The following is a 27,278-nucleotide window of genomic DNA, read 5'->3' on the forward strand; positions in this document are numbered from 1 at the left end:
CAAAACATATACAATACGCATAAATGTTTCACATTGTTGGCCTATGTTTCAACAATCTAACTAGATATTTTTCAACATAGGACGATTTTGAAATATAAATGGCAGGCCATTGAAAATTATTTTAAAATGTAAAACTGTTACCCAATCATGGCAGTGGGCTTAAGTATTGGATGTGGCATGCCCATCAAAACAGTATGTTTCAAAGAGAGGGTAAAAAAAAGATAGAAAATAGCATATTACTTCTTCTAAATGTTTTTTGATGTCAAAATCCTGATAATATTATAAGTGGCCCTCAGAGAACATTATAAAAGAAAAGAAAAATTAATGACCTCTTCAAATAAGTGGGTTCTGGCCAGAACAAAACCCTGCTTCCTTCCTCACAAAAGATTTTCAAAATTATATATTTTCCAAATCGACTACTCAGTGGGCTGTCTGAATGACTTGGGCAGAAAGCCCTGTATAATTAGGCTGGTCTTTGTCCAGCACACACTATCAGACGTCCTTCAGTGGAAAAATGGATGCTGAGTGCAGACATCAAATAGGTTAACTGACAGATATTGAACAAATATAGGCAAACTAATAATTATAACATTTTATTAATTATAACCATAGTCCTCACACCAACAAAAAACATATCCTAGAGACCATATATAATAAAAATCGGCACACACAATTGAAATCTGACAGTAATTTTCTTTTCTAAAAAAAAACAAAAAAACAATGTTAGCAACTTCTTGGAGTGGATTAAAGGAGTAGTTCACTTTAAAAAAAAAAACCTTTTGCTGATAATTTACTCACCCTGTGTCATCCAGGATGTCCATGTCTTTCTCTCTTCAGTCGAAAAGAAATTAAGGTTTTTGATGAAAACATTCCAGGATTTTTCTCCATATAATAGACTTCATTGGGCAACAAACGGTTCAAGGTCCAAAAGACAGTTTCAGTGCAGCTTCAAAGGGCTGAACAAAATGAACAAATCTTTTTTCGAGTCATTTGGTTCATTCAACAAACGAACTGACTCGAAAAAAGATTCGTTCATTTTGATAAACGAGTTCGAACAGGAGAGTCACGAACGTGCATCACAGAACAGAGCAAGGTGAGCATTTGTGCTTATAAAACTTAAACTTTTTTATTTATTTTTGAAATGACTGATCGTTTCGCTTGATAAGACCCTTATTCATCGTCTGGTGTCGTTTAAAGCTGCACTGAAACTCTCATTTGGACCTTGAACCATTTGGACCCATTGAAGTTTCATCAAAAACTTTAATTTCTTTTTGACCGAAGAAAGAAAGACATGGACATCTTGGATGACATGGGGGTGAGTAAATTATCAGCAAAAGTTTTTTTAAAAGTGAACTACTCCTTTAACTGACTGTCAGCATGCTAAAAGCCTTTATGAGAGGTTACGCATCTAAATAATAATAATACAAAAATTCTCAATTCCCTATTTTGGCATATTCATTTAAATTGAAAGTGTGTCATGAGGCATGTCACCGCTAATCAAACTGTACACATCTTCTGGCTCCCACATAGACATACATCACCTTATATTGTGCAACTGAGCACCAATATATCCACACACAGAAAGTTCTGATTTACACGCATGCCTTCTCATTTTCATCATATAGCGACGGGGGAAGAATATAAATCTGTTTGAAGAAAGTGGATAACAGGATGCCAGGCAAAACGTCTGTATTTTTTGATCTGATTTCAGTGAGAGGAAAATTTATGCATGGGCAGAAAGGACCACATCAGAACTGATTTAACTCAGTGCCAGGGGTGGGTAGAAAGCACTGACTTAATTAGGCTCTGTGGTTTATCAAGCTCAAGGGTTTCTCCTCCTCACATACTTTCTGAAGCGGACTAAACGGGAGAAAATGGGCCACTGCAACTGTTGTCGTCTGGATAATAAATACAATCAAGTGGAGGTGGCTTTATCATGGTACTTGTGGTTTACACAACCTCGATCATGTATTGTCTACAGAAAAAACTCTAGACAATACAAGATCCACTTCTATTTCTACAACCACAAACAGCAGTTTGCTGAGAGTGTGTTTTTTTTAACATGAAATATATATATACTATTCAAATTATAACGTTTACATTCCCACTATATTATCTACAAGCTCTATTAATTACACTCACATACGTCTAAATGGGGATTTTACTGTAATTGTGTAATAAATTGTCTAATAAATTGTTTATTCATTCATTTAATTTATTATTAATCAACTTCAAATTTAAAGATGTTTTCTTTTGGGGATTTCATTCTGCGCTTAGGGGTAAAAGGAAGTTATATAGCAGCGATATACTGTTAGCAAACATCCCAAAGCCGCCCACACTGCTAAGAGCAGAGTTGATGCATATATAAATATGTGCTGCATGCTTTCCTCTCAATAACAGAATAAACACAACAAAATCAGAGAACAGCAAGCATTTTTTTTTAAATAAAGCATAAGAATCTGATCATAGCATTGTGATGTTTTTATACAACCATTTCATGACGATTATTTATCAATACACAATAGATTGCTTAAAAGCAAGCAGCTTTACAGTATTAAATATGAAAAACAGTGCCAGTGTATAATTTAATCAGAATTAAAACTTCAGTTACTATAAAGCAGCTTTAGTGTGTTCATGTTTTACTCGAGGACGTCCGACCTCAACAGACTGAACAGAAGAAACAGGGTTCCTACACAATTTCCATTTCAAAATTCCATACTTTTCCAGACTCAAATTTCCAGTCCTCACTACAGATTTTTCCGACCATATTTAAAGGGGAACTTTGCAGGTTTTTTAGCTGAACTGAACAGCTTCGGAGTTATTGGAATGGCTTTATGACTTCTTTCTGGTTGAATAGTGGTTGTCATAACCTCTGATTATGGAACTACTATTTAATTAATGGCAAGCATGGGGAGCCTAGACACCCTGTGGTGAAAAATCAGGTTTTTTATGTTGTTTGTATGTCTATGTGGTGTTTTAAATATACTTTAATACAAACAATGTTCAAATTCATAAATAAACACGAGTATTTTCTCCTTAAAACTGTAGTAAAAAGAAACAGGAAATTGACGGTGATTCTGACATCACAAACTACCTTGAAACCAATCATGTCAATGTGAGGGTGGTCTTTAGCATGCATATCATGCTGTGAAGTGAAGTTAAATAGAGTTAAATAGAATAATCAATGTCTCCATAAATGATTATATAAATGACAAATAATCAATTGGCATTCCAGCCTGAATTCAAGGTCATGTTAAAATGAAGTAGGCTAATACAAGTTTAAATGGAATTTAATTACTTTCTGCACCGAAAAGACACAACATGCAGGAAAACTTCAATCACACCATTGGACACCATCACTGGGCCAATTGGATGGACGTTACATGACTAAAACTGTTAAAAAATCATTTGAAATAAAGCTTAAATAAAATATTAATATTAGATCAAATAGAAATAGAAAAAATATAGAAATGTTTAAGGGATGTTAAGTTTAAATATCTAATGTACTAAAATAACTAAAACTTAAACTTAAGCGAATATAAAGTGAAATGTTTCAAAAAAAATTAAATCAAAAAAGCACATAAAAGTAAAAAATACAAAAATAAAAGCTAATTCAAAATATGAATAAAAACTACATATTATGATGTATATTTATTTACCATTTATTTATTTTTTTTACCAATAAGGAAGTCCCTAAAAGAAGTTCCTAAGGAAGGTTTGTTCTTTGGGGAATACTTCAACACAAAATAAAGAAAGCTATAGTCAACAGACAAAACCGAAAGAGAATGAAAGACAAACTAAACCCACCAACATGTGGAACACGGGGGACATCAGAGACAAAAAAAACAACGCACCCAGAAGAGCATTACTGCATGTGGGCATTGCTAAGAATATCAAATAAAAAGCACAAGACACATGTGGGACTTACAAAATCTTTTTTCTTGCTTCACAAGGTCATAAGAGAACATAATAAACTCTAGACACTGTGGCATCTCAGGCCTGCCGGGAGCCTCTTTCGCCAGTCGTACAGCTGTCAATGAACCAATTACTATTCAATGGCCAATGGCAGAAAAAGATTGAACTTCATATATCCTAGTTTATGGAACTGTTGTCACAAAACTCAGCGGAGGAACTTGTTTGTCCCTGATCTGAGGAACGAGTCCAATCATAATCCCTCATGATGGCCGTTTCTCATCCTCCCGCAAGAGAAAGAACCTTGTAAGCCCAGAAAGTGCTGTTTATTCACCATTCCCAATGCTTCCTAGAGTGTTAAAAACACAAACTCTGGGAAATCTTCAGAAAGGACAGTTTGGCACAAATGCCATAGAACTGCCAATCCAAGCATGCCGAGATTGCAAGTAGCTAGAGTGACATTTGCCAGCTGGCTCTCGATATCCTTCAGCTAAACAAGCACTGACAGGACTGAACCTGTTTGAAGAGGTAAAAATTAGTCACCAGTCAATTTACATGGGAAAAGCTGCTTGAATTTACAGGGCCGATCTTAATTGGAGTTGGCTGTAATGTGTGTGTGCTCGCCTTCCAGAGCAATTCAATCAAGGAAATCTTCAGAAAAATCCTTGATTGTACCCGCCTTTCATTTTTTTTCCATGCACAGACCAAGGTTGGTTCGCTCTCTCTGTCCTGATATGGTATTTCAGCACACACCAGTGACCTGTTGAGTCTCATTTGGACTCTGTTTCCCTGAGCCATTGAGATTCCGAGTCCAGCGCCACTCCTCGAGCTGCATGACCAATGCGGAATGTTGAAAAAGGTTGACAGCAAAGGTCATGCAAGACTAAAAAGCTGAAAATGAAAACAGCACCTTGGTGTAACTTTTATGAGGTGTTGGGTGGGTTGTAAACCACATGACTTGAAGGTTGTAGATTATTTTCCATATTTCAAGCCAAACTATAATCCCTGTCCTGTATCCAAGGTCAAGGACAAGTGTACATCCCATAATTTGCTTGAAACCACTGTCCTGTACAAATATGTTGGCATGTGTAACGCGCATAGGCCTATAGTGACCTTCCTTAGTAAGTAAATGAAAATGTAGGTAGTCTTTAGGGTCTACCAAGACTTATGGGTCTTTAAAGGAGGTTTACAAAAAATAGTTTCGGAACACACAAAAAATGACATTCTGAAGAAGAATAAAACAATACAATGAGAAACAATACTGTTTTTCCATATAATGAAAGTTAATAGGGTACAAGTTTTCCCCACTGACTTTCACTGTCTGGAAGGAAAAAAAAAGAGAGCCATTTTTCGAAATATCTATTTCTAATATTATGGAGAAAACCTCCATAAAGTAAATATTTAAAGTAAACTAGGATATCTTTATAATTAAAGCCTGTACAAGACAGCAACTTTTCACTTTTAGCCGGAGTTCACGTGGTGATGACATGCCAAATCTGAAATATCTCATTCTGCTATAATGCGATTATCAATCGCTTATCAGGGAAAGCATTGGCTGCAGTTGGAACCTCAACAAGCCCTCATCAGATACAAATTTCTGTTGCAGGCACTTACTGTAAATTCAGACAAAAGAAAACTATATTGTGCTAAATGACACAGTTGTTTAACAAATGAAAAATTAATACAATAATAGTAATACATTAGCAAATTAATATATAAATTATTATTGTATTCTGTTAATATTTTGTCAAACAAATGTGACACTTATATATAATATAATATAGTTATATTTAATTATATATTATATTAAATCTGTTAAAATGAACTAATGTATTTGACCATATCTCCTGACTGAGATTGAGAATATTCAGCAGAATGAGATTACAGAGCCTTTTTACGCACATAACACGTGATCAAAAACAGCTGTTAGGTCTGCAAAAGAATCAACAGGATTGCATGGTTTTTAACAAACAACAAAACAAAACAAAAAAATTCTGCATTTTGGTGCAAGATGCTAACAAATGCCTAACAACCGTGACAGGTCTAAGTTTAATGATATGGAAATAAAAAAACAATATATTGACCTCTAAATTGCCTTTTTTAATGTTATTATTATTTTTAATTTTATTCTTATTAATGCTTTGAATGTCATTTAAATAAATGTATACAATTCAGCTTCACAGAACCATCACAGAAATCTTTATTTCAAATTGTAATAATATTAGAGCCAGACCGATTAACAGACCGGATTTTGAAGGCCGAGAATATTATTGAAGAATATTATTATTCTTATTCTTATTTCAGAAACGCACAACAAAATATTAACAGATTTCCCTAACATTAGTTATTTGTAGTTATTTATGAGTTTTAACAAACATAATATGAAATGCATTTTAAAAAGAAACTTGTTTCTATTGTCTCACTCTCAACAGAACAGAGGAACATTAAAATATGTTAAAGTTCTGATAAATAAAATAATAATTAGTCCCTACATTGCCTTATAGTTATAAACCACCTTATAATTACAATGTCATCTTGCTATCCCTTTACCTGCACTTTTTGACAACACTCATGACATGGTTGAAGCGTGATTCGTCCGTTTTTATTTTATTTTTTAAATATTCATTTATCGGCCATTATAACTGCCGATTTTTTGAAAATACCTAATATCGGCCGATAATATTGGCCTGCCGATATATCGGTCTGGCTCTAAGTAATATATTCTGTATATGTTTTGATTAAATAAATGCAAACTTGATGAGCATAAGAGACTTTCTTTCAAAAACAAAAACATTAAAAATAGTAGCCTAATGTTTCCAAACATTTAGGCGAATAACAGTCCTACTAAATGCACAAAAAGAAATGGCAGAAAAATAGAAACTGCAATGACAGCAACATTCATTTGTGTCCTTGATTGGAACCAGTCAATCCTCTCACCCCAGGAGCACAAGGATGTGCAGTCTTTGAAGAGCATTGATGTACCAGTAGGAGAGCCTGAACAATTGTCCACCCTGTCATCCTGCTGTGCAAATCAAGAGGCATCTCCACTATTTCATGTCTATTTCTTCTCCTCTCCATGTGTCTGAGAGGACCTAGAGAGATCGATTCATTAAAATGTCCACTTTTACACTCAATCAACCATGTGAACCTTCTACCATAGTGAGGGTAACATTAACAAACTACTATTTCACTTTTAATTTTATCGATTGAAAAAAGGAGAAGGAAATATCAACAAAGAAAAGGAAAATTGCTTCAAACCCCAGAGGTAACAGCACATCTGAACCCCGGCTAAGGTCTAAACACACGCATAATACAGCATTCTTTGCGTTCTAATGTATCTGCTTCCTCTTCTTGCTCTCGGTCCTATGTCCCCTCTCCTGACCCAGAATGTCAGTGGCCTTTCTGCTTAAAACTCAACAAAAGCGACAGCAGAAAATGAATGCATTAACCATGAAACCTATCGGCGGAAAGCAGAAACGGCTGACGCAATAAAAGAGAAAAATGTTACTTGCAGCAAGGATCATATGCTCAGCATTTCAGCTCTGAAGGCCCCTGTCAAAGTCCCTTAGAGTTAGACAAACTCTATCGAATGCTTATTGCAAGACAATGACAGAGCCTGACAATTTGAAGATGGATCTGGAACCAAATAAGAAACACGTATTGATTAAAATGCAGAGAATAAATTACCTCAGGGATGCACCAATAAAAACCGATGATAAACAGCATGTTGTGGCAGATAACTGATAAATAGACTTTTTCTTTCTGTTTGCAACCCTTTCAACTCTAGAATATGGGCATTACAATAAGAGTTGAACAATGCATAACTACTGCTTACTGACATCTTGGTGTTGGTATGTTTCAATTAAAAGTCATGAACAATAGAGCTGCACAATATAAAAATAAAAAAATCAAGATAGTGATATGGCTTACTGCCATTGTCAAATTGCCAGGCTGTGATTTAAAGTTCCCTATTATGCTATTTTAATGGTTCCCAGTTTTGTCTTGGAGATGTGTGCGAACAGTGTGTGCAAACCTGGTGAAGACTTACAGGAAATGTTAAGGAATTATGCCAACAAAGGTTATGTTACAAATTATTGAGTTGAACTTTTGTTATTGACCAATTACTTATTTTCCACCATAATTTACAAATAAATTCTTTAAAAAAAAATTTTTTTTCTCATTTTGTCTTTCATAGAAGTGTACCTATGATGAAAATTACGGCCTTCTCTCATTATTTTAAGTAGGAGAACTTGCACAATCAGTGGCTGACTAAATACTTTTTGGCCCCACAGTATATATATATATATATATATATATATATATATATATATATATATATATATATAAAGCTAACCATGTATATATGGTTAGCTTTAATTGGTGCACTTTCAGCAGAAACAAATTATAGCAGTAGCTTGCATTTATAATGCTGGAGATACAAAACTTGTACAAAGGGTGATATGTCTTGAGCCATGCATGAGAAGCAAACAAAAGAACAGGAGATTACAGATCTGCCATTCAAAATCAAACTGCTGTCATATGCCGTTACACAAAAGTAAACATGCTTCAACCCTTACCTTTTCGTGACTCTCCACATCATCTCCTTTTGCAGTGATGAGGGGCACTGGAATAAAATCAAACACAAAAAAATCAGGCTACAACAATGAGGGCTCCATCATCAATCCATTTAACATGTTGTCAAAATTGCAACACATCGGCAAAGGTCTAAAAGCCCATGACTTTCGAATGTACATGTTAAGTGCTGCTTCTATAAGATCTAGAAGAGGGAGTTAAAAGCCAGCTGATTAAAAGAGAGTATGTTCCCCTTTAATCTGTACCTGCCTTTAGGGACTTCTGCACCGCATGTATTTTGCAAAGTTTTTCATTTGAGCAGGAGAAGCTTCTCTCAAATTACATTTCCATTGATCCCGAGAAGAGAGTCGCTTTGAGAGGAGCCTCAAATCGATATTGAGCATCAAAATGGCAGATGCAGAGATGACTTTCTGTGCCAGTGAAATCATTGCGAGTGAGTTTCGGCTTCTGAGAATACTTCAGGTTTCTGGCCATTAAGCTGTCCTTGGAACAGTTCATAATTTCTCCTTTTACTTATCCATCTTTTACTTAAGGGTTAAAAGGCATTTGCTTGTTGCTATTTCACAAGTCCATTTGCAACCTGTGAAATCTTCTTTTATATAACTGTTTAATGAGGCTAATGTTTACACCTCTGGGCCAATAGTTGGTTTGAATTTTAGTTAGCTTCTTCATGCCTGGCACTGTATGCTTGTAACTCAATTATTTATGGAGTCCAGTTCTCTTTAGATGCCCAAAAAAAAAAAAAAACTGTTGAAAAGCGTACAGAAAAAAATTCAAGCATGAATTACGTTCTGAGTATTTCATAAACATAAAAATGGTGGCAAGATCCAAAAGTAACAGGACGAAAATAAGTTTTGTTTCTTGGCCAAGTGTTAGCTGAATAAATGAAATATGCATAGCTCTATGCTAGAAATATCTGCTGGCTGCCTAAGGGAAAACATCTTTAAATCCATTAATGTAGACATCGAAGAAAACTAACATCTGACACTTGTTAAAAAGATGATGACTGGAAAACATAGCCGAGCCGTTAGCGAAAAGTGGAAAGAAATCTAGACATGGCAACATTAAAATTCCAAATTGATTTTGAAATGAGGAAACATTGAGCAAAATCATAAATTAAGGGAACCAAAAGGTCATGTGAGCTCATTAGACCTAAACAGAACGAGTGGCTCTGTTGACCTAATGGATACTGTTGCTGAAAAAAAATATATAAATAATTTTATGTGTGCTTATTTGTCTTTTTACTTTTATTAATGTCACACTGTTTCTGCAAACAGCTTTGCAGAGTTCAGGGAACAATCCAACATGCTCACTTTGACCATCAATGGATCATTGGAAAAAAACAAATTTATTGTTTGTTTGAATGCTTAATGTGAATAAACCGAGCTTAAAAAGTCTATGTGCAGCTTTTTAGTTCTTTTTTCTAACAATGTATTTAGTTAAAAATGCTACTCTATCTAATAATATTAGCAATGTTATGTTTCAATGGCTATCATTATGTTCATTTGTTGTCTTATACATTGGCATGGGGTACATTGAAAGATCATCTTTCAAAGATCATCTTTCAATGCAAATAAAACCAGCTAGGCTAACTGAAGTAAAACCATGCCAATCGTGTGGTGGAAGGTTTGTGATGATGTGGGGATATTTTAATTCCAAAGGCCAAGGGAACTTTATCAAGATGCATATTATCCAGGATCCATGAAATAACTGTCTTTTAAAAATAAAAATCTGCCTGACTCTATGGGAATTTAACATAGGGGGGCAATGACTTATGCACCCTGTATTTTAAGGAAAAACATTTATTTATTTATGATACATTATTCATTCACAAAGAAAATTTGTGTCCTTAAAGGTTGGAGTTTTCCTCATTTTTCTAATTAAGGCATTAAGATCAATATCCAAAAGATGATTTTTTATTCCTCTTTTTAGGCAACTTTAGCATGGGGGCAAACACTTATTCACACCACTGTATGTCAGCATCAAGAATGTTTTTGAGCACCAAATCAACACAGCAGAATTATTTATGAAGAACTGTATCGTGTAATACTGAAGACTATGGTAATACTAATACTAATGGTATTAAGTACTTAAGTAAAACAAATTTAGTTTATTGATTTTTCATAGACGTCACATACAATTGTCCCTCAGGTCCAGGCCACTAATCCTTGTAATAAAATTGCAATCGAATTTTACTGTATTTTGATCAAATAAATGCAGCCGTGGTAAGCATCAGGGATTTCTTATAAAAACTCAAATATTTGAAAGGTAGTACATAATATACAGATCTTAGTATTATACCATACCATGCATTTTTTGCCATTGCACAGCCTCTTCAAATAAAAAAAAATAAAAAAATACACATGCATTGTGCCAATTTTGTTGTACCCACAAGTTTAACCTGGCCCTCGAGATATCCATATTGGCCACTGACAAACATTTCAGTGCTCAACATTCTGACCACAACTAACTTACCTTATAAGATTCAAGTAAAGGTTTACCACCATGGTCTCACTTCCAAAACACATTTCCAAATGTTTAAGATGATCTTCCAACACACGTTAAGAAATCACTTTCCTCCTTTGTTATAAAATGTAAGCCATTAATAATAAAGAACCCATGAGTGGATGGATTTGCTCTGCCCTGAACACTATGGCTGAAGCATATAGAACAAAGACATTTTCAACATATCAGTGGGCAGGATGAGCCAAGGCCAGAGCTGATTTATAATTCTGCTGTTGCTGTCAGATAATTCCCCGAACATTTTCACCCAAGCATTGGGTAGTTCACGGTTGAAAAATGCACATTGGTACTGCCTATCATCAGAATAGCTTCCCTAATGTGCTCTACTTTCATAGCGGCAAAAGTTAGATCACAATTTCACCCAATCTAATATTCCGTATTAGTGCTCTGACATCTTCACAAAAGAAAAGCAATAGGGGAGACTCATAATACTCCCTGAGCATGCCATTAAAGCGATTGTAAAATGCAAGAAATATGTGTTTAATAGGAGCCGAGCGCATTCACTAGCACAGTTTCACTCAGCCAACATATTCAAGAAAAAGTTGGATCCATCTTAAATTCTAAATAAATAATACCACATAAATAAGAGCATCAGTAGAGTGAGAAAATGGGTTTCAAAAAAGAAAAGAGTGGTTCTCTCAGCTGCAAGACATGCAGGCTACATTCTCACATGGACTGGAGTCTGTCAGGGTGGATTAAATATGCAACATTTGACTTGAAAACCTTGGCTTCTTGCAGGAACGCATCCAAGTTCACTCCTCGTTTTTTTAACATCTGTCACAAACTTTCAATCTTTTCATTGCGGTCCCCTGAGGATGTTATAGGGTGGGAGAGACACACACAAGGTCCATTTACCAGCTCTGTAAGCTCTGCTTGCCATGGCCGCTGAGACGACAACACTATAAAGTGCCCCTTCTTTATAGACAGTGTTGCTTTAACTGCTGGCTACATTCTTGATAAAATACTGCAAAGAATTCATTTGCCTGAACTGCTGACATCTCTGTACAATTTTTTTCAACACAGTCTCATCCCAAAAAATCATATACTGTAACTGACGTCTTGGGACGTCTTTTGACCATACGTCAATATCCGCCTTTTTAGGGCCCCCTTAAACGTCGGTAGATGGCGATCCCAGGCCGTCATACAACTGACGCTTTACCTTTAACGTCAGTTAGGTGACGGGTTAGGTTTAGGGTTAGGTTTAGGTCTGGGGTAGAGTTAGGATCCCATAACCTCATCTACCGACGTTACCGACGGCCCTAAAAAGGCGAATATTGACGTATATGGTCAAAAGACGTCCCAAAACGTCAGTTATATGACGTCTTGGGATGAGACCGGGTTGTTGTTTTTTTTCAGATGTCTTCAAGAGTAGACAAATGCAAAGAACAGATGCTCATAAAACAACAAAAAAGACTGTGAAATTAGAAGCTTTGGATGAAAGAAGCTTTGTAATCAAAGGTATTTCAAAGTCTTCTAGGAAAGATTCATTCATGCACATGAACAAATATGAATACTTCCCTGCTGCACAGTATGCAAAAATGTGTACGTCTAATCAGCAGCATGCCTGAATACTCAGTGTTCATCATACACAATAGAAAACAATAACTGAACGAACAATGTTACTATAAAAAGCACCAGGCCAATTAAAAATGATAATAAATAAATAATACATGGATTTACGTGTTTTCTTACTATTCTGTATATTTTTCCAACTTATATTAAGTAATTTCCAACTCATTTTCATTTTCCTTTGGAAGTGTGGAGAACTTTGTCTTCAGTAAACTGATTGAACTTTGACTTCCAGTCTTCATTGAGCATGTTATAATTCTCCTACAGATAAATGGATTAAGAATAAATCAAGTAAAACACAACAATTCTACATATCGCCTCATAAATGGTTGATTTTAGATTTAATGTTACACATTTTGTATTGCCAATGTGTGAACACTGAACCACTTGTAAAACGAAAAAAGAGACATTCCCTGACTCTCGGGTCGGTTTAGGAAAGTCCAAAGGATGACGCTTAGGAAAGTTTGATAAAAAACAGAATCTAAAAGGATATGAAGATATCTTAAATACTTTAGTTTAAAGTAAAGTTACAGGCATGCAAACTTGTGGCAAAAAACAAAAGAAGTGCTTTTTCCCATTTCTGAACTTTCACTTGGCATGCAACAAGGATATTTATAGTCAACAGATTTATAGACCTACAAATCTCTGAGTAAAAATAAAATGCTGCCATCTTTATGCATTTTTACTTCCCTGTAATTTGGCTCCAAATCAAGTCATTTCAACCCCCCTCTAAAAAAAATAATGAATTACTCAGTAAACAAACATCCATGACATTTAATATTTTGGCTTTAATCATTATTTATGTTAGTCTTTCTTCAGAAAAAAATATTATCAAAATCCAAAATTTGAGCTGGGGAAGTTTCCAAAATTTGGATGGTTTGACAAGGAATTAATGCCACATATACTTTATATTCAAATGAACATGAAATTCAAAGAACTTTGCCATAAGTATACCTTGAATCACATTCAGTCTCAGTAATAGGTTGCTGGATGCATTTCACTTCACAGCCATCGGTGTCGCTATTATCAAGGGTTTCTGAATTCTACATATAGCCCCTTTATATGCTACAAGTAATTTTAGCCATCACAGCATTATAATATTAACCTGGTAATACCAGACTCTGCTACTTCACTTTGCTTCGTAGAAAGATGAAACTAACGGTAACAATTGATAAATCAAACTTTTTCCAAAACCAGTTTGGAGTAGGGCCACAACATCACCTCCATTTAAAAGGTTTATCAAACACTCTTCTTGTTCTGGCTTCAGTTTGAAAACCCCCGGAATGTTCTCCATAACAGAGCGAATTGCATCCCGTGTCTCGTTTCCCAGTCGATTTCTCTAACCTACAATGTAAAACTCGTCGCTTAGCGTCTACGTCACAGCTCTCAGCCCGCCATCTGTTCGTTAATTGGCCGGCCGTCCAAAGGCCGTTGGAAAACTGAAAGATAGGCTGCTATCTCCGACTCACTACAGGAGCGAAATGAAATTAGCGGAAGTAGGAAGTCTGATGTAGTCAGGCTATTATAATATAGGCAACAGTGTGAAAATTGGATATTCATTTTGAAATTTGCTAAAGATTACATTTAACAGTGTTTTTAGTGTTATTAAAGCTTGTGAAGAAGAGTTAATCTAAAATACAAAAAAATTTTACAAAAAACATTCAATGTTGTCTGTTACATTTTTTTTTATTATTAACTAATTTTTATAACCAGCTGATGATGAAGATGCTGTGCATCCCTAGTTAGTATGTTTTAGATCATAGAATACAAATGTGAGAGGACAATCCCAACATTGTACATCCGGGAGCAGGAATGCATTCACACTACACACCTGCATACCTAACGCACTTCCTCTACATTCAAGAAGAAAGTTCGTAACACTTCCTTTTACAGTCCAGTTGCCCATTAAAATACTACGTACTTATTATAGTAATTGCAATTACAGGATAATAACTAGGTACTAACCCTGAACCTACCCCTAACCCATGCACTTACCCATGCCAGTACTAGGTAAGTACACTGTACTGTACTGTAAAAGAAAGCCTTACCGAAAGTTCTCCCTCAAACTCAAAATGTACCTTGATTGAAAGTACATGAGTTTGCATTACTTAGCTTTGGATGGTGAACATGGAATTTTGAATTTCATCAAGAATGCATTAATTTGCCTAATTTGCCATTAATTTGCCTAATTCAATCAACCACACCTCCAAACATTTCCAAATGTATCCACTTTTTGCCTGAATCAGAACTGGCACTTATTTGAAACAAAACTATTGTCCTCAGCATTGGCTTTTATGTGAAGGAAATGGGATTCCAAAGTCTCAGAATCACAATGAGAGCAGTCACTTTGGTTTGGCTCCGGAAGCCAAATTTATTGTTCATGCATGCGTGTCGGTTTGTGTCTAAGCTCTGAAGTTCTTTTCATTGCCAGTTCTCCAAAACCTTTCCTGCACATTATGCTCACTCCATCAGAGGTTAGCAGCACAAATTACATGATAATATGAATGTTTTTTTAATTAATTACATTTTTAGAGTGTACAATAAGTCATTTGTTGTACTCCATACGCTCTGCAAGTTGATAATGAACCTAAAAGTGTTAATCAAAAGACAGAATGAATAAAAGAGTCAGCAAATCACAAGTGTGAAGCAAACAAAGCAAGTTATTAGTCAATACTCCCATAAATTACAAAGACGCACTGATATTTATCAAATATCAGTGCTCAGAGGAGACCTGAAAGCTGTTCTGAGAGAATGTCACGCATAAGTTATGCAAACCATTATTAGACTTGCAAACCAACCACTACCACTTGAATGGTGTTACTGCCATTAATTGATAACATTGAATGCTATAGACCGTTCTCTGCTTCTGTATTCTGTTGGTGTGCATTAATTATCTTGCTGAGTACTAGACCCTGCTGTGATAATGATTAGTTCGACAAACAGTAGGAGCACTACGCAAAATACAAATCCAATCTAAAACATGAGTCAATCAGGGATCCCTTTCAAATCATTGCTTGCAAGTTGTGTTAAACCTGAACTACTCTTTCTTGACATTTCATTCAAAGTAGATGAGTGAATGTTTAAAACACAAAATTTCAGGGCGCTATGAAACTAATATGACCTGAAAGGAGCATGACTTATCTCTTGAATAAAACCTACCTCTCTCCATCTTTCACATCACTTCATGATCTCACTTTGGAAGCGGGTGGCTGGAGAAAAGGATTTTCTGATTAAATGTCAGTCTAAGAAAAAAAAGGAAAACCTAAGAGAAGAAGCTGTCAAAAAAGCTGAGATCGGCAGGCCTGATAATCACATCAAGAGTTTGTTGTTAAATGTATATGACGGGTCTTCGATTCTCTAAAATACAAATATTGATCACTCAAAAGATCAAAACATGATGGAAGTGCAGTTAGATGAGCTGTGATGAGTTGTGAGCAGAATACAACTTTGTTATTAAAAAGATCTCCCACTGTGTGATGATATCTCTGGCTGTGCACTCTTCAAAACTGAACTGAGAATGGCTTTTAAAGTGGGCTTGAAATAAAAATTCAACGATTTTGATCGATTCATCTATGTTTATTTTTTTTTCTGTCAACACATTGCAAATTTTATTTAAAACCTCATAACTCAACCTTCCAGTGAAATGGCAGACTTCCCTCTTCCCTTTAATACTTTAAAGTCCCTATAGCTATACTTCAATTAATGCATCAGGATGCGCCTCACACAGTCCTGCGTCATGCGGATGGCCGAAGTACTCGCTCCTTAAAGGGTTAGTTCACCAATAATGAAAATTCTGTCAGTATTTACTCACCCTAATGTTGTTTCAACCCCGTAAGACCTTCGTTCATCTTCGGAACATGAATTAAGATATTTTTGATGAAATCTGAGAGCTGGATCACTCCTGCATACTAGTCCAAAAGGCTTCTTGAGGGATTGAAACTAGGGATTGAGACTTTATTTCAACTATTCATGTACTTAACTCTCTGCCTCGAGTCAATTTACTAGTTTAATAGCGTAAGCTTCTGTTATTGTACGTCACACGCATCACACACATGACCAGCGTCAGCCGATAGTGAGCCTACGCGTGACGTAGCTCTACGCTATCACGCTACGTTAACTGATTAGAGGCCATAAAGAAGGAAGTGAATAGTTGAAATAAATTCGTTATTTTTGTTTGTTTTTGCGCAAAAAAAGTGTTCTCGTTGCTTGATAAAGTTAAGATTGAGCCACTGAAGTCACTTGGACTATTTTAACGATGCCTTTAATAACTTTGAGGCCGGCAAGTTTCAATCCCTCAAGAAGCCTATGGAGGAGTGATCCAGCTCTCAGATTTCATCAAAAATTTCTTAATTTGTGTTCCGAAGATGAACTTTCGTCTTACGGGGTTGGAACAACATGAGGGTGAGTAAATACTGACAGAATTTTCATGTTGGGGTGAACTAACCCTTTAAGTATTAAAGTTGATATGAAACGCAAGTTGCGAGAGTCTTTTCTTCCCTGTTGTGCCGTATGCGAGTGAAACGGCTTCTCGAACAAGAAAAAATGTAGGGCAGGACAGGACTTGATTTTGTCTATAACCTCATGTGAGTGACAGGTTGTCCAGCCCTCACACCAGTAAACATGTCATCAGAGAAGAGAAGAGATGTCACACCAAGAGAAGAGACGTCCTTTTAGCACAAGTTAGAAAGTTGGGACTTGGGAGAAAAGAAAACGAGCATGCATTGGCATTTCTTTGCTCATCATAAATGCCTAGTTTGTTTCCATCTCCCATGGCTGTGAATCCCAAGCCAAATCCTAAGACTGCCTCTCACTGATAAGCAAAACAGAGCGCAGGTATTCACACCGCCAAGGTGATTTCAAGCCATCCATGGACTCCTGCACTCCCTGCATTCCTTAGGCGATGATTTGTAGGTTTATCTTTTTAACGGTCAGGTGTAAACAGCACTTTTATCTTTCACAACTGCAAGCTTAAACTGCCTCCTGACTCAAGCAATGGAATCACTTCTATGGGAATGGAATAGAATAAAATATGTGGGAAAGAATTAAAATGCCTGCAATTATTCTAAATCTTGCAGTATAACTCATCATAAAAAACATATTTGATGCATATTAAAAGGCTTATCTGTGACGGACAGCAAAACCACAGTGGCTTTTGACTGATCATTATTTCTGCCTGCAAGTTCACACAAATGGTATGTTTTCTGTTAAAGTTTTATGCTGTACAACATCATAAATAATACAACAGGATAGTGCTGATATCTTGACATACATATCTTCATAAAACTCTTAAACAAAACGTTCTTTACAGAGAAAAATACAACATATTTTAAGATCAACAGTATTTCTTCCCCACAGTTGGGCCTGGTTGTGACACTAGTTGAGATCTGCACTTGCCATGTTTTCATTTGGCTGAGAAAACAACAAATATTCTATTCTTTTTAAAATGTTTGTATTATTGCACTTAAAAAATCATAAGAATATTACAGAGATAGTATTTGTTTATTTTAAATGTTGCATTTTCGTCACAAAAAAATACTTGGTTTTGATTTGCAATAATGACATTGTTATGTATTATTTTATTTGCATTCTATTTTTATAAAATATACGTTTTTATATTTTTTTCCATAAAAATCTTACTGTGATAATGTCATCCAGTTGTTTCTTTGTCACAAAATGTCCAATATAGAATTTATTATTTTGTTTTTCTACTAGAAATAATAGAGCTATAATGTAACATAATGGCTATCTTGATAAACAATGGAAAATGCTAAATTAAATAAATGGGTTTGTAATTGTCTTTAACATTAATACTCCAAATGATGCTTTCAAGACTATCATAATAATCCTTGCAATTTGGACAAAACCACATATTACTCAGCTAGACTGATTTGACATGTTTAAATCCGCCAGATCTAAACTCATATGGGCAAGGTCGGAAAATGTAAGACGTAGTGATACCGAACCACTAGCCCAAAAAAGCAGGTGCCAGTTCTGTCAACTGACCTGAAACTCTCTCACATGTGCTCCTGGCCAGCAGGGTCATCCTAACTGCTGAACTCTGCAGGTGCGAGTACTACTAAAACTAGGCCAGTCCTTCATGATATTAGCAACTACAAGTCTCATTCTTGAACAACGAGGTATATGTGAGTAATGCACATCAATAATTCCATGAACATGTGAGATCTTTCAGCAAAGCCTAATTCTTGAATTTAAAAGAAACCCTCAATATGAGTTTATTTTCTCTGCATATCTCAACAATTTGGCAAATCAAATTGAGGCACTTTGAGAAGAAGCAAATTATGCACCAGTGGCGAAAATAAGGGGCACTGACAATACTTCTTATCAGACAGCGCACATTTGCCTGTGGTTCAGGTGGTCAGACCCATCAGCCATTAGGACTCACATGATCTATACAAAAGACAAATGAATGGCATGCTCAGTCCAACAACCTGAACTGCATTTACGTGACTGGCATGTACCAATATCCACGAATGTCCATATTAAATTGTCTTTAGGGCACTGATCAATACATTATTTCAAATGGATCTGCATTGGTGCTCACATGTAACATAACTCATTTGCTTGGCACAAGACCTCAACTAGCCTCGGTAGGGTGAGAAGAAAAAGGTTTCAGTAAAAAAAACAATACTTCACATTTACACACATCTACTCCAAACTGTTGTCAGTCTGTTCAATGAATTTTTAACCAAGACAACAGCTTAAATACTCACAGTAAATTACACTCATGTTGCCCAAAAATGATGTCAAGACAAGCAACACACAAGGTTTTCAGACAGATAATCAAACCTATCTATAATGCTCAAAAAAAATTGTCAAGATTGGCAGCTCATTAACGTTAGGTTTTCGAGAGACAATCAATGATGATACCTAAAATGCAAAGATATGATGCCCAAAATGTTGTCTAGGTAGGTAGGCAGCTCAGCTATTCATTCAATCTATTAGACAAATAAGTTTGCATGTATCCTTCAAAGATTTGGGAGTTTAATTCATTCAACTGTCAAATAGAGTTGTTAAGATCAGTCTCAAGAATTCCCCATAACTTGACAGAGAGCAAAAAAGCTGTTACAAAAAAAAAAGAAGGAAGTGTCAAGCTATACCCTTGTTCCTAATAACGGTTATACTCAGCATATGCTTTTCCATAAGTAAAAGAAGTAAACATCCGACTGCTGCCTTTCTCAAACAAACAGCAAACGAAATAAATGTAAGATTCTCGAACTGAAAAACTTCATTTTGGTAGGCAGGCTATATGAGTAGAGAAATACTTACCAAGCGACAAAAGCAAGAAATATTGAGCAACACTGTGTCCGTATTGAGAGTGTATGGGAAGCATAGTAATACGAAGCGCGGATAGCACAGACAACCAGTTCGCTTGAGCAGAATGTTTGCACTGATCTTCTATCCAACACTCACTCACTAGTACAGTGCACGCCGATCATTACACAGCTTTGTTTTGCGAGGACATTTCCTGTTAAACGCGCGCCTCGGCTGCGGCCTCTAGTGGCCACATTGCTAACTATAACAAAATGGGCAGTGCTTGTCACTACCATTACAAGTGCGATTCAAATGTTTATATAAAGGGGTAGTTGGACAGAATTGCCAGATGAAACTGACATAAATGTTACAGCTATTATCTATACGTTGATCAAAAGCTGACTTAATTGCTTCCGTGAAAGACAGAACGACAGTTTCATTTACCATTCAAGTTCATTGAAAGATGGCAAATGATGACAGAACATGTCACGTCATAATTTGGCTTAAGTCATAAAATCAACTAAAATGTCAACCAGCATATTTTGATCACAACCCCAATAAATTAAATGACTAAAAACACATCGATCTAATTTCAGCCTATATTAAAAGACATTTTTAATAGTCACGACTCACCACTAAAATGTATGTCTTTTTCACGCTTAGTATGCGTTACTGACCGATTGAACAGCCGTTCCTCTCTGTAACATTAAAATAACGTCAAGAAATCAATAGATGTGTGCTATATTTAGCTGTAGCGCAGATGAATACTCTCGCACGGTTACCACAGCAACCCTTCGGACGCTCCGCGTGGAGTTCTGTACCGAAAGCTCTGGAAATGTCAACGCAATCACACCGCGCGGAGTGGACTAGACCCAGCTGTGGCGTTGCCCGTTGCTGCTCCTGCTGTGTTTGGAAGTTTCTGGAAAGCTCGCCGAAGAGACGTTCCATGGACCCCCTGAAAACATTTCCGTGGTCTGTGTTAATGGGCAGCGTGTTTATGTGTTTGGTTGTGTTTTGAACTTTTGCACCGCGTTTCTGTATTTGGTTGTGTTGTGAGTAACGTTAGGCTATTTGGAGAACACAAAGTAAGTGTGTTGTGATACTGATAAAGACGTTTTCTTTAATTTGCGGGTGTTTCTTCAGTTGCAGCGCGTTGAGCTCTCTCGGTCACCCATTTGAACTGTCTGGTACCACTAAATTATGCGAAGGTTAGATTCAAGGTAAACACTGTGTTCGTTTATTTTGCCCTGTAAGTTGGAAAGACTGGTTGTCGTTGGATGAAAGAGTAAAATATTGACATGAAATGTCTTGATTATCATGTAATTTACCAAGGAATATCAGCATCTAGCAGATCACAGCAATGTTGCTGACCAAAATGAAACACATCACAGAGGCAAATCTGCGGAAGAAAGTGGAGTGAGTCATCTCTATACTTTTTGCACTGGAGCCTTGAATAGTGCAATATGTGTGTGTGTGTGTGTGTGTCAAATAGATACCACAGACATGTTCCAGAAATATAGGTTTTAGGTCATTAGAAATTCTCCCACATGATAATATGTTTGTAATTTATAGGCTTGTCATCATGATATATTAAAGTAAAAGCCTTGCTTCGCTTTCATTCAGCAGCAAATTTTAACCGGGCCTTTTTTTATTTTGTATGTAAACCACTAATGTGCAAGCCACCAATCCGATGGTTTGTTTGTGTTATTTCTTTGGCCAGGCAATAGATCCCCTCATTCTTCACTGATTCAGAAAGGAGGTCTGGATGCTGCCAAGAACGGCCCAAAGCTAATGAATGACAACACTGCAGGTATCCTAATGAAACTCTACAATTGCCTTTGCCTCGTCTAAAGCAATGTCCACACACTCACAGTATCATTTATCATTCCAGTGGCTTTAAACTACGACATAGGCCTATGGAAGATGTTCCATGCTGTGATGAGAATCCAAAGATTGTGGCGTTTGTGGACATGGGCCACTCAGCACTCCAAGTCTCTGTTTGTGCATTCAACAAAGGCAAACTAAAAGTGAGTCTCAGTCAAAGGAAGAGGCTTGTGTAGATTCCCAAATTGCATTTTCACACACATCAGTCCATGCATGCTCTGTACTTTGCAGGTGTTGTCTACCGCCATTGATCCTTATTTGGGAGGGAAAGACTTTGATCAGAGGCAGTGCTTTATGGATGATATAGACGTACAGTATGTGTACATTGATTGTATTTGATCAAATAAATGGAGCCTTGGTGAGAAATAAGAGATTTCTTTCAAAAACTTTGTTTGAAAAAATTGAAAAGAAATTTAAATCCATATGCGACCTAGGAATAGTGCTGGATCGTAAATACTCTCTTACTCATTTGTTTCCTAAAATGACTTGTTTTTGTTTCAACATCCTAAAACTTTATTGTAGCATGTAGCAGGGCCACGCGCCGGTCTCGAGTTCCATGGAGGAGCTCCGACAGTGACGACAATGGAAGACAAGAAAAGGTCAGGGCTGGGACGTTGCGTTGATGTTTTCTAATATATAAATATATGCGACAGTCGTCCGTGAGGGGCCATTTCTTACTTTCGTTTGTTTTATTTTGTTATTAAAGTTATGCTTGCTGGTTCCCGCCTCTTTCCCTTATTGTTACTTTTTAGACGTGGCGTTAAACAAACATTTAGTCAACAGTACCTCCTGCTCTATGCAAGTTCTGAGGCGATCCTTTGGCAACAGTTGGGTAAACCAACGTCTCCTCAACAGGCAGAATAACATGCTTGACCTTCATCTTGGCTTTTTTAACATCAGGGGTTTGATTGTTAGATATTTTATTAACCTAAGAAGTGTAATTTTGGTATCTTGACAATGTATGAAGCCATAAACATAAATAAAAGACTTTCTGGTAGATTTTTTAGTATCAAAGCTATTCAGAAATCCATCAATCATTCTCACCATCTGGTGGTTTCTTAAATTCCTCTTCTTCTTTTTTTCTGACTGAGCAAAATGATACAGCAAGACTAGAGCGTAACAATGCTAAAAATGCAGTTGAGGAGAATGTCTATAACTACAGACACAACCTGGAGGGCTGAGATCTTCTGTGTAGCTTTTCCCAGATAACAGAACGCCATTACCTGTATGACATGAAATCTATTTAGCTCACAGGAACTGTTACTGTTATCAATAGATTGTGAATTATTCATACCGCCTGTTTAATGTTTTCATGTTTCAGAAGCCTGTTCCTGATTGCTGAATCTCTAAAGGCCATTTTCAGCTCGTTGCCTTGTTCATAAATGAAACAGTCTCATTCAAATGAGTTTGTAGTTCATATGAGCTCTTTGGTGAAATGCAGTTGAATAGACCACGAATGTAAATGCAGCATAAAAATACTGCTAAGCAAGCGCTTGATTTTGCTTTTCTCCAGGACCATCAGACATTCTGTGAGCTTTTGAAAAGCACAGAGAACTGGCTGTATGATGAGGGAGCAGACCAAGATAAGCAGACGTACATTAACAAGCTGGCAGAAATACATGTGAGTCGTTTGTCCTTTTTGATGAACAAACACATTTGATCATAGGGTAGCCTTTGTGTGCTGTAACAAATTGATTTTGTTTTCTCTCAGGACCTGTACACTGCAATAGGTTTAACCCTCTGAGGACCAAAAAACGAGTCCCTGTGTTTTGATAGTTTTTTTCTTCTTCACATAGCTGCAACATAGACTTAAAATACTCCGTCATTAATGGTCATATAAATAAAATCAATACATGATTATAAACTATAGAGGGTCTTCCAAAACATCCAGTTTATCACAAATCTAACTTTACCTTGTGTCAACTGTTATCCAATGCAAGCTAATGCTATGCATATATCAAAATAATGAATCATTAACTTTGAAATATGAATTATAAATGTAAATGGCCTACTTTAAAAATAATACTTTATATGGAAATTATATGGAATCTTCTTTTCAAGATGTTTCCAACTCTAACTTTGAACGAATTCTACACAATGGCCCATATAACCTTATTTACCAGGATTTGTTTCCAGGTATGACTAAAATGGGTTTTTAACTTTCATTTATATTTTGATATATATGTATGTATGTATGTTGTCCTTTCAATTTTTTCTTGTCTGACTCATTATTATGTGGGTCTCTCTCAGGTGAGAATCACCAAATTATTCATGATGGGGCTGACCTGTTCACGCCCATTCGCATATTGCCTTGGCAAAAAAAAAGAAAAAAATGTTTTTCACAATATGACCCAATTCACAGTTTGATGTGAACGATTGGGAGGATGGTTTTCAGATCATTGTGAAGAAAAAAACCCTATAGGCCACAACATCAATTACTTAAAAGTCTTGTGGACGCATATTTCGTATGTGTTTTGTGGCCTTATTTCAGAAACTTTCATTTTTTGTTTTTTCAATAACCACACATAAACAATATTCTCTCAAAAATACAAACATGTTGCTCATATATTATGGTTGCCATGTTTGTGCTAAATATAGTGTAATTCCACCTGTGCCATTATAAGCAACTGAAAAAAGAACAGATGTCAGGGCATGTCAGAACACCTCAAGGACCCCAAATACACCTTGGTCCCCAGGGGGTTAACATTACACTCTGCTTGATATGCAACCACAGTTTTGTGGTTTAATTGACTTGTGCTGTCTTGACAGCTCGTGGTGGTTGTGATGGCATGTGCTTCGCTTAAAGGCTGGGCCAGTCATTTGTGTAGCTTTCAAAACCCCTCTGATGCAGTTTATAGGAAGAGCACTAATTGGATGCTGTGTACTGCAAACCAAACAAAAGCATTCATGCTTGCAAAAAGTGATGTATTAAAGCCTTTTGTTTTATTCTACAGAAACTGGGTTTGCCTGTGCAAAACAAATACCGGGACTTCATAAGGAGACCCAAAATGTTTGAAGAGCTGTCAGACAAAATACAGAGTTATATGACGATTGTGGAGGAGTAATCAGTGACATCACTGACTATAAACATTGTCTGCTTTTACATTTATTCATTTAGCGGGTGCTTTTATCCAAAGCACCTTACAAATGAGGGATGCGAACACCACAATTCATCCTAAGGAGACAGTAATATCAGAAATGCTGCAATACTTTCAAGTTTCTAAACTGACAGTGAAAAACTAGAGTTTGTAAATAAAGCAAGGCATCAATGGTTATCTTATAGTTGACCCAATTTTATAATAAATTCAATAGGGATACATGATATTTATTTATCATGCAATGCCATATCAACATCAATAGCTTTTTCATGGCAAACTCGAAAGTAATACAATTTAAAATAATCGTAATAATATTTAAATTAATTGTGTACAATCATTCTAAATTATTTGATAACATTGTCTCTACAAAAAAAATAAAAATAATACTGATACTGATGATATTGATCATAATAACAGATATATGAAAAAATCAATTTGATATTAAATAAAAATTATAATATTTTCCCTGAGACACCCTTTTAAAAATGTCAATTAAAGGGTTAGTTCACCCAAAAATGAACATTCTGTCAGTAGTTACTCACCCTAATGTTGTTCCAACCCCGTAAGACTTTCGTTCATCTTCGGAACACAAATTAAGATCACTCCTTCAAAAGTTATGAAAGACATTGTTAAAATAGTCAGTGACTACAGTGGCTCAACCCTAATTTCAAGCAACGAGAATACTTTTTGTGTGCAAAAAAACAAACAAAAACAACGACTTTATTTAACTATTCATTTTCTTCTCTGTGGGTCGCGAGATTTTACGTCGTGAAACTACGCAAAGCTTCTAGGTAGCACGTCACACGTAGGCTCACTATCTATCATCCTTTAACTAGGGTTATGACCATGCTCTTATTCACATAATGCTTTAACCACGCGTGCGCGACAAGACAAAAGAGAACACGCTCTCTGTGAATGCCCTCACACACACACACACACACACACACACAGAACGCACAGAAAGACACGGACCAGTATGGAGTAAAGCTAACCTAAAGAACAAAGGGAACAGAGAAAATTACTGCTCTCTCTGACTAAAGAACACTTATAGCTTTGATAAGGATTAATCTATATTTCATTTATAATTTATGCACTGTTTTATAACCTTATTATAAAACAGTGCATCAATTTCTGTATGGTACAGGTAAATGACATTTATTATGGGTTTAAGTGAGGATTGTTTTACGTTCAGTTAAATTAAAGGTTTTTATATTTTTTGAATCCTATTGTTGAAAATTTGGGGGAGAATCATTTTCATTGAGACATCAAGAGTGATGCTGGCTTTCATTCATAAAAAGATGGCATTAAGATACAGCTGTAATACTTGAAAATAAATGGTGCCATTGAAGATTAAATTAGTAAGTTATTAAACCTAATTTATAATTAATTCAATTATATTAGCATTTGTTTAACATTTAGTTTTTATAATTCTCCAGGCACTCGACAACAAAACCAAGCCCTGGGTCGACAACATTCAACCAGAGCGTCCAGAAGATGTGACGATGGAATACACTGATTTTGTTCAAAATTAAGCAAAAAAACCAACCATGTCAGTATTTAGCAGCTTATGGTATTGGAATGTAATTGGAATTGCATGTGGTTGCTGTTCATTCAGTCATGCAAACAGAGGCAAAGGGAGCTTTTTTGTGTCTTATATTTGATGTTAAGAGGCACATTTGAACCTTGTTTTTTTATTTTGATATGATACTCATGATAACTTAGTTATAATCTTCATGTACTTTAGCATCTCTAGTTTGAAATATTTAAAGCTCCCACTGTTTCTCTCCACAGTTTCAGTCTGCTTTCTAAAATTTTTGACTCGGACCATTGGCTGATTATGAACGACAAAATAAGATGATATTGCTTTTTTGGATTTAGAAGTGAATAGATGTAGATGTAATAGCAGTTCCTTTTGCTGTTCTCTATTGTCGTTAACTGCTATTACATCTACCGGTACATCTATACATCTCTTAATCCAAAAATAAAATGATATTGCTTTTTTGGATTAAGAAATGAATAGATGTAGATGTAATAGCAACAGCAAATGGAACTGAAACTGCCATTGCCAAGCAGTGACTAAAAGAAATCTCATGCTGAAACTATGGCACTAAAATGATAGCTTGCAACTTCAGAAATTGATGTACAAGGGCTGCTGCTATACGCCTGAGTGTTTCGCTTTATTTTCGCTGTGCAGTCAATAGGATATGTCATGTTAAATTCGCAATTTATTTATAGCGCATACTGACAAACTGTGCAGGTGGAAATGCACCAGCTGTTCTTGTGAAATTGGTTGATACAGTGAATTGTTGTTTGTTCCTTTGTGTTGTACCTGAAACTTTAGCTGACATCACAATAAAATAAACACTACTTTTAAAAATGTCTAATCCATGTTTTTCTGCAAATCTCTTATAACCATTTAATTCGGTC

General features: G+C 36.0%; 2 protein-coding genes across 6 annotated transcripts in view; one reads left to right on the forward strand and one right to left on the reverse strand.

Moving 5' to 3' along the window:
• b3glcta (beta 3-glucosyltransferase a) overlaps window positions 1-20,103 on the reverse strand; it is a 64,809-nt gene extending 44,706 nt beyond the window's left edge. The window contains exons 1-2 of the mRNA XM_039671114.2: window positions 19,885-20,103; window positions 8,490-8,536 (exon numbers count right to left, since the gene is read on the reverse strand). Of these exons, the coding sequence (XP_039527048.2) occupies window positions 8,490-8,536; window positions 19,885-19,948 (111 nt within the window). The 5' untranslated portion in view covers window positions 19,949-20,103. The remainder of the gene's footprint in view (window positions 1-8,489; window positions 8,537-19,884) is intronic.
• Window positions 20,104-20,531: 428 nt separating this feature from the next.
• On the forward strand, window positions 20,532-27,230 carry hsph1 (heat shock 105/110 protein 1). Of its 5 annotated transcripts, none has more exons than XR_016146842.1 (7): window positions 20,532-20,841; window positions 21,013-21,089; window positions 21,202-21,285; window positions 21,590-21,679; window positions 21,761-21,896; window positions 23,267-23,374; window positions 26,288-27,230. XR_016146842.1 is itself a non-coding variant. In XM_089121126.1 (7 exons), exons 5-7 carry the CDS (start codon window positions 21,786-21,788, stop codon window positions 23,495-23,497), a joined length of 252 nt encoding a protein of 83 aa, XP_088977252.1. In that variant the 5' UTR covers window positions 20,532-20,841; window positions 21,013-21,089; window positions 21,202-21,285; window positions 21,590-21,679; window positions 21,761-21,785; the 3' UTR covers window positions 23,498-27,230. The 5 variants fall into 5 exon arrangements, 4 of the variants coding, with proteins under 4 accessions (XP_088977252.1, XP_088977249.1, XP_088977251.1 ...); XM_089121126.1 differs by having other exon boundaries at window positions 23,465-27,230; XM_089121123.1 differs by having other exon boundaries at window positions 24,708-27,230.
• Window positions 27,231-27,278: the final 48 nt, after the last annotated feature.

Source organism: Pimephales promelas, chromosome 16 (assembly GCF_988280905.1).
Source record: "Pimephales promelas chromosome 16, fPimPro1.hap1.1, whole genome shotgun sequence".
Lineage (NCBI taxonomy): Eukaryota > Metazoa > Chordata > Actinopteri > Cypriniformes > Leuciscidae > Pimephales > Pimephales promelas.